The sequence below is a fragment of the Erpetoichthys calabaricus genome, chromosome 9 (assembly GCF_900747795.2).
Source record: "Erpetoichthys calabaricus chromosome 9, fErpCal1.3, whole genome shotgun sequence".
Taxonomy (NCBI): domain Eukaryota; kingdom Metazoa; phylum Chordata; class Cladistia; order Polypteriformes; family Polypteridae; genus Erpetoichthys; species Erpetoichthys calabaricus.
This window is the reverse complement of record NC_041402.2, coordinates 169,021,457-169,034,460: the sequence shown is the minus strand read 5'-3', so window position 1 is coordinate 169,034,460 and position 13,004 is coordinate 169,021,457. Positions and strand designations below refer to the sequence as shown.

The 13,004-nt window shown below is 40.3% G+C and overlaps 1 protein-coding gene across 3 annotated transcripts in view; it reads right to left on the bottom strand.

Annotated features, from left to right (window-relative positions):
- Window positions 1-3,634: 3,634 nt before the first annotated feature.
- Window positions 3,635-13,004, bottom strand: part of LOC114658249 (neurotrimin-like) — a 702,230-nt gene continuing 692,860 nt past the window's right edge. For 2 of the 3 annotated variants that reach the window (XM_051931915.1, XM_028810397.2), the window contains one exon: window positions 3,635-9,028. In XM_051931915.1, the coding sequence (XP_051787875.1) occupies window positions 8,928-9,028 (101 nt within the window). In that variant the 3' untranslated portion in view covers window positions 3,635-8,927. The remainder of the gene's footprint in view (window positions 9,029-13,004) is intronic. The other variant, XM_051931916.1, reaches the window with a different exon arrangement.

Below are 13,004 nucleotides of genomic sequence, written 5' to 3'. Positions count from 1 at the left end.
CCTGTTAGGCTTGCGGTTTAAATACAGAGCTGCAGGTCATAGTTAGAATTTGAGTGGTAATTTGATCATGTGATATAAATGTGTTTTTTTTTATTTAAAGAAATATTAATTGCAACAAAACTAAATAATTAAAGCCTGCTGATGCAGTTCAGTTCCTCTGTGTTTTCTGAAATGGCACCCCTCAAGCATGTAGAGTCACAAAAAAGTCAGTACACCCCAAGGAAACTGTTGGTTTTTTCAACATATTTGAACAGGCAAACAGATAAAGGTGATATACTTGAATAAAAACACAAATAAAATTTGCCTTTACAATCATCCATTCAACAAAAATATCAATAAATGTAATGGTCTACTGGGGAAAATGTAAGCCCACCCTTGGCCTCAGAAGCTGGTTTTGCCCCCTTTAGCAGGAATGACTTCTTGTGGGTGTTTTCCGTAAGTGACATCGACTCAGTGAAATTTTCACCACTTCTCCCTGCAGATTTCTTCAGTTGCAAGATATTTGTGGATTTTCTTGGATGAACTGCCTGCTTCAAATCCCCTAAAACATTTCAAATCAGGGCTTTGACTAGGCCAGCCCATAACACTCTATTTCTTCATTTGGTGGAATTCCTAGTGTGCTTCAGTTCATTTTCAGTTCAACTTCAGCTTTTAGGCAGACAGCCTCACATTCTCCTCAAACTGATATGATCCAGATTTCATAGTTGACTTGGTGACTTTGCCCAAGCAGAACATTTTCACTGCCATGCCTCACAGTTGGTTTGAGGATGTTCTCCTGAAGCACTGTGCACCAAACATGTCTACTGTTTCTGTAGCCTACCAACTGTACCTCTGATTCATCTGTCCAGAGCACATTGTGCACACTGATGGCCTGGTCTCTGCCTACATGTTACAATTGCTCACTGTAGTCATTCTCTAATGTTCTTTTTGGGTTTTCCTGGTACACCTTGGATGTTTGTCAAATTTCTGAAATTCTTTCTGACTATTGATGCATGCACTTTGGCACCAACTTTTGTGAGGATTACCTGCAGACCTCAGGTTAAAGTTTTGGGGCTCTCTGAGACTTCTTTGAGTATCTTGGACTAAATTTGCTTGGCCAGTCTTGAACAAATTAGCGGTCATTTGAAATCTACACCATTAGTAGATGATTTTCCTAACCGTGGAATGTCTGATTTCTTTTCAAACCCCTTGGCAGACTCATAGACATCCAAACCTTCTTTCTGAGGGCCTTAGAGAGCTCTTTTGATCTTGGCATGATGACGCCACACACCTCAATAGCAAAGAGAACAGCAGAACCTCGATATCCGTGGTCTACCTACATATTCCCTAAGGAGGCTCTAGTCATTGGCACCTAATCTGGAACACCTGATTCTAATTTGGTGGTTTTGAAGTGGTGATAAACATGACAAATATTCATTTTTGTTAATTTAGATTATGAGAATGCATACACCATGTCAATTATTTCTGTCATTTGTTCAAGTATGTCACCTTTATCTGTAGGCACTGTTTACATTATCATGTAATGTTTATCTGTTCAACTATGTCGAAAAAGTCAACGGTTTCAATGGAGTGTACTTACTTCTTTAACAATTTTCAAAACTGCCCTGTAAAGAGATATTGCTATAAGTAATCAAGTGCCCCTGTTGACATTCTGATATTGTAAATTCACCGTTTGGTATCCAAACCCTCCATATTTTGCTCTCCTCAGGCCTGGTTCCTCTCTCATCTCTCCAGGTTTCTATGTACAGGTCTGGCAGTGATGATTCCACTCAAAGCAAAGGGTGTGGTTGTCCGTCATTTACAGCTTCACCTAGGGCAGCATATTTGCTAGAGCTGGCCTTGAAACCACAGAAGAAAAACCAACACTGTCACCCAGGTGAAGAGCATAAACGGCTGTGAAATCAGAAATAACACAACTAAAGACAACCTGGAAGACGGTCACAGTGGGGGCACTCCAAAAATAAGTCAAGTCCAACTCAAGGTGCAGGGCTTTAAATTCAAGAATGTACTAAACAGGGTCTTTTCATTTTAATTTTATTATGATTTTTTTCTTATATACATTAATCAAGTATTGTCATTTATGGAATCCGGAAGCTCCTGTAGCTTGAAATAAAACCAATGACAGATTACAGTTATGGGCTTAAAGGTTTATGGTATCCATTTATAATGGAGAAGGAATCAAATATTTGTATCAAAAGGAATTTGTTGAAATTATCTTAATTTATCTTTAATACTGTCACATTTAAGTACATGAAGAAAATGCATTCTTTAATATTTGTTTTCATTCTTGACATGTTATAAAACAGTGATACTGATGATGTCAAACCAAATTTAAATCCTTAATATATTAATGATATAAACCCAAGTATTGTCCTTATATATGCTGGAAGGTACCTCAAAAAGACGTCGACACGTACATCTCTAATCCTGTTGTCACAATAGAAGTTCATCTCAGCTCAGTATGTTAGGCTGACAAAGACAGTCACTTGGTGACATCAAGCGAACTGTTACCCACCATGCAAAGTGAAAGCGGCAGGCTTGTCCGTCCCAATTATTGTTATTATACCAAATAAAAAAATCTGTTCATAATGAGTTTTTTTTTTCTTTTTTTTAATTTTCCTAATGTACGTCTACATCTTTTTGAGAGAAATAAATATATATAATCTAAGATGATAGTCAGGAGGTACTTGTTAATACATATTTGCAAAGAACAAAAGCAAATACATTTTTGAGACCTACAAAAACATCCATTCAGACCATTTCCAGACTTTTAAATATAAATACTGTCTATGTATTTATATATATATATATATATTGTAATGGGTGGCCCAGCAGATAAAAGTGGCACAGGACTGGAGGGGCTCTACATTGGCCAAATGTGAAGGAAACCTACTGTACATTGTTGGACTGACAGTCTTTCTGCATGATGGCGAGGATATATGAGGGCCACCATCTCAAACTGGAAGATATAGCATCTATGTACATGTTAACGTGGCTGTATGGGTCCATCAGGGCAGTAATACACTTGTGACTTATGCCTACATTTTGTAACATTTATTACTAAAATATGAAAAAGTTTCTCTGCGGTGGGTTGGCACCCTGCCCGGGATTGTTTCCTGCCTTGTGCCCTGTGTTGGCTGGGATTGGCTCCAGCAGACCCCCGTGACCCTGTGTTCAGATTCAGCGGGTTGGAAAATGGATGGATGTATGGAAAAAGTTTCTGCTTTAACAATGTGTTTACACAGATTACTGTAGAAACGGAACACAAATGAAATGCGTGTGTTCCAAATAACGATCTATTATTTCCACTCTAAAACTCCACTTCACTACCAGATAGTCAATCAAGGCATGAACTGGGAGAAGTTCGTGCATGTTCTAAGTCGATGGGGGGATGGAATAGCCGGCTGCTGGCAGCATGTCTTTATCAGCACATTTAGAGGACAAAAGACGCTGGCGGAGAGGTGTGAACGGATTTAAGAAGCGATTTAAGGTGGGCCGGATCTACGAGTTTTTTCATAGGCTCTGGTAATTCTAGTGTTAAGAGCCCCTTCACATGACAGGATAAATATATAGGGGCCACCAGAGGTCAGGCTCACATGGGTGAATTGAGAGCTTGTTTGAATTATACTGTGAGTATTTTGTCTTATAAAATTTCTTGTATTAGGAATTTATTCGTTTTCACATACCCCTGGGATTCAGAGCGCAGGGTCAGCCATTGTACAGTGCCTCTGGACCAATTGCAAGTTAAGGGTATTGCTCAAGGTTCCCAGCAGAGAAGGTTAATTTTTGACAGTAACAGGGATTTGAACCGGCAACCTTCCAGTTACCAGTGCAGATCCTTAGCCCCATAGCCACCACTCCACCCTAAATAGTGGCCTCTGGGGTACAATCTCAAACTGGAGCCTCTTTACATGGGTGAAGATAGTGCAGCCATGTGGCAGCAACTAGGACAGCAATAAGGTATACTGATAAATTAAGAGCTCATTAACTCTGCCGTGATAATGGAAGGGCCTCAATTTGAGGAAATGAGAACTTGTGTACAAAATGGAAAGGATATATGGAGGTCACCACGGAGCAGTATCATATTTGTGCATTGTGTGCCCCTTTAGTGTGTTCCAGCCAGAGTTTCTTCCTCTGCCTTCTCTCTATTTTCTGTGTTATGGCCAATTCCGTCACAGTTAGTTTTACACCAGGAGGTGGATAAAATAATTATTACTGGTGGTCCTCAGTACTTTTTAAGCCCTATTTGGATGGGATTAATGTTACATCAAGACATGGGGTAAGGCGAGTTCATGAAGTGGGCCAATACGCCCACTTCCCCGGGCTTGCCTTAGGAGTACCAGTATTTAATGTATGCATGCAGGTGTGAAGCGTCATCTTGGACCATATTAGAAATCCTTATTTATACCAACAATAGATCCGATCACACCTCCAAATGAGACCGGGGACAATATGTTTCATTATAAATTGTATATATCAGCATGCCTTTTGATATCTCAAGGAATACCCCGCCTCACCAAACCACCCACCCCATTACTCAGGATGCACAACATGGTGTACTGGCAGGCAGAGGCGTTCTTAGGGGTGTGCGGGGCCTAGGGTTGACTAACATAACGCGGGGCTGGTTACATCAAATGCTGTTACCGGTATGTGTGGACTGTATAAACTTGACGCGAATTTAATGAAGTTAATGTTAACATACACCAGATTTTCTCATTACAGTCTTCAGCTAAATTTTTGGAAGATAACACGCAGACTTTATCATAATAAAACTGGAGATTATAACTTGACAAATCCGGACACACGGACCTCAAAAGTGGAGCCCCCATAGGCGCGGGGCCTGAGGTGGTTGCCCCACTTGCCAGCCCCAAACACCACTCTTGCTGGCAGGTCTTTTTTTTCACTTCAGGCATTGGGTAAAGTAATTATTGCCAGACGATCTCTGTAACTTTAGTCCTGTCCGTATCGTTCAAATGACAGTTTTACTGACATGGCTTTTCACAAGGGATTAGTTTATAACCTTGGTTTATTTTTTTACTGATGTTTTATAGAAGATAAATTCCTCCGTAATCTTTAACTAAGATATAAATGTGTGGTTCGTAAAAGGTTACTGATATGAACGATAAAATTAATAATAGTAATAATAACTTCACCTCACCTTCTAGTGTAAAACTGATCTGTCCCAAAGGGCTTTATTGTTGTGTTTGTTAATTTTGGATTAGGACTTTTTCATGCTTTCATGTTATTTCAGTTAGTTTTGTTAATTCTGTACTGTTACTTTAAATGTGCTGCCACATGTGAGGGTGGAGCACCAGGAAGCACTCTTGTATTTGCCTATTAGGACTTGTTCACCTCCATATTGCCCTTTTTTTGAGCATTTGATCTTCCATAAGTATTATAATTTATAAAGATTCTCCACTTGGATTGTTTCACGGTTCCTCTCTCCCTTGTGAAACATTTTTGCAAAGTTTGGGACATTCTTCATATTGTTGAAATTTAAAAGTAAGCACCCCATTGTTAGGCCTGTGTAAGCCACAGCCTGCAGGTAGAACTCTCTGGGCGAGCTTGTTCTGGGCAGGCCACTGAAGGTCCTGGCTTGTTTTATGGTTATTTGGAGGCCTTAACCCCCTTTACAACATATTATTTTTACTCTACTATATGACACCCTGTACGTGATTGTGTGGAAAAATGAAGGCAATCAAGGGACAAATCCGGAGCTCCTTAATTTATAGTGCGATTATACGTGGGCCACCAGCAGGGTAGGCTAACACTGGTAACTTCAGGAGGCTTATGTGTGGACTACTGGGGATTAGTGGTGGATTGAGAGCTGCTCTGCATGCTAGAATGGATTGACTGAAGATTACTAGTAGGTGGTTATTCATTGGCAATGCATCTACATAACAGTGTGGGCAGAGGGGCTACTGCGGGTATTCTAATACTAGGGAATGAGCTACATATCTACCTTCCAATATGGGTATTGTGGATGTGACACTAGAAAATGGAGTGCCCCTCTACATGACTGAGAAGGTGCACCAGGAGACAGTCCCATTTGGTAAATACAGAAGCCCTCTATATGACAGTGTGGATAGATGAAGACCAAAGAGAAGATAATTGATTTGAGAGAGTCACACATGAGGTAAGTGGGACTTAGAAATCCCAGCAGCTGCAAAGCATGCCCTGGAAGTAGTTGATGCATGGGCACCAGAATGAGAGAGCAAATATTAGATAGCCCTGGCCTGTTGGCTGGCACAAGGGGATCTTCACTTGGGAAAGTGTAGATGGCCCAGAAAGAATGAAACTGCAAGCCCTCAAAACGTAAAGCTGTGGGGTAGGTGAGAAAAAGCTACTCCCAGTTAAGCAGCACATACACCGTGTAATTTTTATAAACGACTATACACTCTGTACGATAGAGTTGCCTGTCATATACAGTATGTGCTCAAAGTGTAGAAACACGTTTCATTCCGATTGACACGCCACAATGTGGGAGATCAGGCTACATGTGTACATGGCTCTGACGGACAGTTGTAACCATTGACAGTTTGAAATAAAGCTATTCAAAAGACAATATGGCCTGCCGCAGGCTTCTCATGATGTCAACAAAGAAAAGTGCTGCAACACTGACTCTTGAAGTACTGTGCTCTGAAACTACAAAAAAAGGAAAAGACATAACTGAACACGTTGAGTGTTGGGAAGGTGTGGAAAATGTGATTTGTGTCTACTTTACAGAAAGAACTGGAGATACATTGTCCATGTACTTTACCATTGTGTGTGTGTGTGTGTGTTTAGGTCCTTCTGCAAATGTTTCCTAAGATACATTTTTAATAGGCCATTTATTCGTATGTGTGTTGCTATATGATAGCCAGCTCTTTAAAATCAAAAACAAGAAAATGAGCTTGACAAAGGCAATACCCAATGTGCAAAGTCAGTACACATGAGACTGCTCACATTACACAACAGCCGACACATGACCGGATCTCTTCCAACCGTATGACAGCACGATCAAATGATGCAATCAGACATCGCAACCCCTGTCATACTGCATGTGAAAAGATGGCTGATGAAGATGAAATTTAAGCCGACTCAGAAAATCAGTCGACGACTGCAAATCAGCCATAAGATCACACAGTGTATCGCTAGCATTAGTTGATCACTGAGTGTGTTTATATGCACAGAAAAAACAGCGGGGTGAAATCAGTGACCCAGTTAAAGCAGAAACCTGCTTTCTTAAAATCCCATTTATATGCGTGAGTCCATTTATTTAGTACTTTGGCAAAACGCTCTGTCAAAAAAATCGTTAAACATCATCAATGGTAACCGTGAATCTGAAAACAAGCATGGAGTCTGTGTCTCCCGAGATTGTGCTGCTGCGCTTAGCATTGTACACATGGGAAAGGTGCTATATAAATAAAATGTATTATTATTATCATTATAATACAGCATCAACATATATTTAGTGATTTCTGAAATACTGAAACAGGTGATTCCAACCAGGAGAAGGACTATTGAGAACAACCAATGCATTTGAATGATCTATTTGGACGCTTCCACCATTTTCAACCCGTGGCTGCTTTATCCACATGAGAAGCAAAAACATGCGTAGGCTAACAGAATAAAACGGACATGTGCAGGCTACAAAATGGCCACATAACCACGTTACTCACAGAGAAATCTGTGTTTATTAACGCAGTTTTTGAAAGACCAATATTCAAGTTTCTTTAACAAGAACAAGGGCATACATGGCATTTTTGAAACCGTGATTCTGTGAATGGCCGGGTTATTAAGGTGTTTGTTAACACACTGATTGAGTCTAGAGTTAGGAGACATAAGGCGGGAAAAGACTTCACTAGAAGGAAAACAGAAATACATGGGCAGACAGCAGAGTTTAAAGGTGGGCAATCTAGCAGACCAAAGGAGCCAGAATTTGTGCTTGGTATGTGTTCACGCTATGGTCATCCCTTCATTTTGTCAGTTTTTTGGGCAAAAAAACTTAATATTCATTTGAACATGTAAGGTTTTTGGTAAGCCTTGTAGATAGAGAGGATGCTCTGGAAGAACTATCTGCAGGGGCACACAAGGGTCCTCCATCACAATATATACATACAAGCTTTCAGTTTTTATAAAGATTGACATATATTGTAGTAGCTTTGCATTACATTTACGTTGTTTTTTTTTCATGAATTACCAAATGCATTTGTTTCTTGCTAGAAAGAAATAAAAATAGAAAAGAAGAGTAATGTTGCTAGTGGATTTTTACCCATTAGCCCTGAGTTGCGAGCACTGGTTAGTTCAATAATGTCTATCATTTTGTGTCAGTAGCAAACCAATACCAAGTCGGCAATATACCCCTTTAAATCGGCTACTGCTATGGAAAGTGTACTCTAGTAGCAACAATATTCATATAATTATATTTTCAAAATCTATATTCTCTGAAAAAATTTCATCATATTACCAAAAAGAAATAGAGCACGCATCACCAAAAATACCACCATTTATAACTTCTTTATACATATCATATTAGTAGCCTGCTTGCTGCATATGTCAGAGTGGCATTCAAGACTGAGATAGAACCAAAGAGGACAATAAAACCAACCAGAACTTTAAAAAAAGGAAATTAAAATAATAACAATAAGAATAAACAACACATCCTTCCCCAACAACAAGACATCCCCGTTTTTTGGAGGGCCTTTTTTTTTAGAACGGGACACTGAACTGCAGCAACAGAGAGGGCAGTAACATATCTCTGTACATTGGCTTCCACAAAATAAAAAACAAAAAAAAACTGTTTCTGCAATATTCAAACCGAAAAATGGGTTGCCAGAGCACATGTTGTGCAAAAGTCTGTCTTGCTGAAAAAAAGAAAAAGAAAAAGGAAAACAAAAAACAGAATTGACCGAATCTGGATGTTGGCCCTTGGTGATGGCTTTGCATCAAAACGTGAGCAGCAGCTGCATGCAGAGTGTCATCAGCAGGCCCGCCGAAGCTCGCCCGCCGGGGGCGCCGTTCTTCCCATCTTGAACTGCTACCGGATCTGTGGGGGAGGTGAGCATAAATTGTCAGAGTCAGGAGTGGCAGGCTTGAAGGGAGGCGCAAAAACACAAAAGCACGCATGTTATTCATAATCATAATTCAGCCATGTCACAGATTTTTGACAGCATTGCATTTTTAACAACTAAACTAAATGACAAACGATGTTGTAATAACACCCGTGTGATAGAATTTTTGGATGCGGCATCTGACAGCCAAAAATCATCGTGTTGTTACAACACTACAGAGAAAACAGACACACACAAAACAAGCCACAGACACAAATGTTACAAATGCCAGGGCAAACCACTAAACCAATGAAACGTTTGTTGCACTTGTTATTTCAGCTGAGAAGAAAGAATAAAATGAATTTATTTGTGTAACCTGGAAGACTTGCACTGGGAGGAAGTTAACTGGTAGGCACTGCACCCCCTAGTGGCGAAGGTATTGGACCGTACACCACAAAGACGCAAAAGAGTTTAATTGCAGATCTCGATATCTATGGGGTCAGTCGTGTAATGCCCCAACATCACGGAACACCCATCGCATTAGACTATGGTTAACATCAGAGCCCCGTTACACTATGGTTAAGATTAGGATTGTGGGAAAGTTATCTGACTCAAACAGTGTTTCGTGACTGACGTTGTGGACATTACCTGACCTATGTCATAGGTATTGCAGGCTGCAGTTAGACCCTTCTCCAAAGATGACACCTTTACCTCACAGTTTCCCCTGGAGTGAGTCATTTAAACGGAGTGAAGATCACAATAAAAATACGTTTAAGTGTATGGGGACGGATTTCGTGTCAAAAGACATTATAAGAAGTTCAGAAGGTTTATTGGACAGTGTTCATCATAGAAGAACGCTACATAAAATGGAGCATTGTTGAGGACACTCAAGGAAAGCCACTCTTGTGTTACCTTTGCTTTTTCTTTAGAGCCATTGTCCTGTTGAATGGTGATTTGCAATAGGAAGGTGGTCCATAAAGTAAATTTTGTGAGATAAATGATTGTTCTTCACTGGACACTGTTTGTTATCGGTTATACTAGCATTATATAATGGATGGTGTTCACTACAGAAAACTGCTACATAGGCTGCATTAATAGTGATGAGATGAGTAGGAGGACAGAAAAGTCAAGGAGGTCTTTGTCTTGTGGTGCAGGGACAACAACCAGCAACTCGACATCAGTAAGACAAAGGAGATGGTGGTGGTTCTATGATGTGCCAAGGAGCCTCTCAAACCAGTCACCACTCAAGGGGAAGACAAACAAGTGGTGTAGAGCTACAAGGACCTGGGGGGGGGGGGGGGGGGGTCATATAAACTAGAAACTGGACTGGTCTGACAACACAGTAACACTGCACAGGAAGAACCAGCACAGACAGGACTTCCTAAGGAGACTCAGGTCTTTGAAATGTACAGCGAGCAGCTGGAAATGTTCTATCAGTCCATAGTAGCCACTGCTGCCTCCTGGAAGAACAAACGTATCAGGAAAGTCTGCTCCATCACAGGGTGAACCCTGGGCACACTTGACACACCTGTTGTGAAAAAGCGAATGGAGGCAAAATTGGATGCCTTCATGAAAAATCCCTTCCATGGCCTCCAAAAGGCTCTCACTTGGAGCCACAGGCTCATTCCACCACCTCTGGAGGTCATTTCTACCCTCTGCTATCAGGCAATTGAATGCTTCCACCAAATAAACTCATAAAATTTCTTTCTTTCTTTCTTTCTTTCTTTCTTTCTTTCTTTCTTTCTTTCTTTCTTTCTTTCTTTCTTTCTTTCTTTCTTTCTTTCTTTCTTTCTTTCTTTCTTTCTTTCTTTCTTTCTCAATCAATCGATTGATTGGCTGTATTACTTGTCCTGTGAGTCCATGTTCTTGTTTTTTACATTTCTGCTGCTGTATGCATTTCAGTTTCCCCATGGGATTAGTAACATCTAATCTAATCTAATCTAATCTAATCTAATCTAATCTAATCTAATCTAATCTAATCTAGTCTAGTAAAACATCTACCCTTTCCCAAACAATACAAGTGCTCATTATATAAAATGTGTTATATAAAAATATTGCTTTAAAGTTGCTATATAAGATAAAGGGATTGGTTGGTGTTGCTCAGTTTATACAATAAAGATCCATCCATCCATTTTCCAACCCGCTGAATCCAAACACAGGGTCACGGGGGTCTGCTGGAGCCAATCCCAGCCAACACAGGGCAGGAACCAATCCCGGGCAGGGTGCCAACCCACCGCAGGACACACACAAACACACCCACACACCAGGCACACACTAGGGCCAATTTAGAATCACCAATCCACCTAACCTGCATGTCTTTAGACTGTGGGAGGAAACCGGACCGCCCAGAGAAAACCCACACAGACACGGGGAGAACATGCAAACTCCACGCAGGGAGGACCCGGGAAGTGAACCCAGGTCCCCCAACTGCGAGGCAGTAGCGCTACCCACTGCGCCACCGCAGTGGGTAGTTACAATAATGTTACAATAACGATGTAGAATAAAAAATATTGCATTGTGTTCTGTATACAAAGGCACTATACAATTTAAAGGTTGTTTTTATAAAGGTACCCTAAAACAGATGGTGGATCGATGTTGCTCTTTTTATACAGGGCCTTCAGAAAACGGCCTTCACTTTTTCCACATTTTGATGAGGTGCTCCATCTTCATTCTTTGGGGCTCAGTGCACACATGTGCTATATAAAATATGTTGCTTGTTTGCTTAGCAAGGAAAGGGGCTACATAAAATGCAGGATCTTTCCATAAATCGTGCTTCACTATACAAAGGCACTATATAAAATGAGGTTCTTTGTTTGATGATGCTCATAAAGTAGCAATACTGCTCCCTAAAGACAAGCACTATATACAATGAAGGCTCTTCAGTGGATTTTGCTCTTTATGTAAAGATGATATGAGGTAAGTAAAAAATATTGCATTGTGTACAAAAGCACTATACAATGTAAAAGTTGTTTGTTGGCTGCTGCTCTTTATATGAAGGGACCCTAACACGGAAGGTGTTATGAGATACATGTTTGTTGATTTCTAGTCAGTGCTTAATAAACCCTTAAACAAGTCAACAAACAAAATAGCATTCTACTGTTGTTTTTTTAATTTTCCATGTTTGTGGCTTAACATTAGTTCATGCCCTGATTGTAGCTTTTATATAAATAACTCATCATTTCTATAATATGTCAAAATGAACTTCAGCTGTAATGATATTCTCAAAGCCATTACAACAAGATGATGGCATCCCAGACAGTAACCTCTTTAAGTGGCCTTTAATGAACATTAAAGAGGCTTAATGACCTCAATCTAATCCCTACAGCATGTGAAAACAGATTTGAAAAATAATAGCAAATGATGAAATGGTAATAACAGGAGATATGTTATTTATTATTTGCATATTCATTCATACAGTATCTGTTTTTGGACAGCATGGTGCCAGTAGCTTTAGCACCGTTATCCCTGTCATCTATAAAGCACCTGGAACCTTCGTTCAGCTTCAAGTGTGTTTGCTTTGTATGTGGAAGTCACACGTCTGCAAATTTAGAAGCAAACAACATTCCTGGCAAAATGTGACTTGGACATAAAACCGAACAAACTTCACAGAGCAGATGTCCACTAAATCAGGAACAGAGAAGGACTCTGGTGCTGGGAGGTGCCCACTGTACCTGCTGTGCCAGCATAAACTTTGCTTTTAGGTATGTAGGTTTATTTGTTAAACACCACGTTAGTTGCCTATTACATATAATTTCTAGCCATCACACAAACATTAGTTCAGTTTATCATCACTATGCCTTACAGTTGTCACGCATCTGTGCCTGTGGATCACCTTCCTTGCTCTGTTGAAGTATGTAGTACCACACTGGAGCAATAGAGGGCACTGCCGCTAACATTGTCTTCCTTTTCACCTGCAGTTCCAAGTGGCAGCCTAAGGAAGACCCATAGCACTGGCCTTTAGGCTCCGTCCCT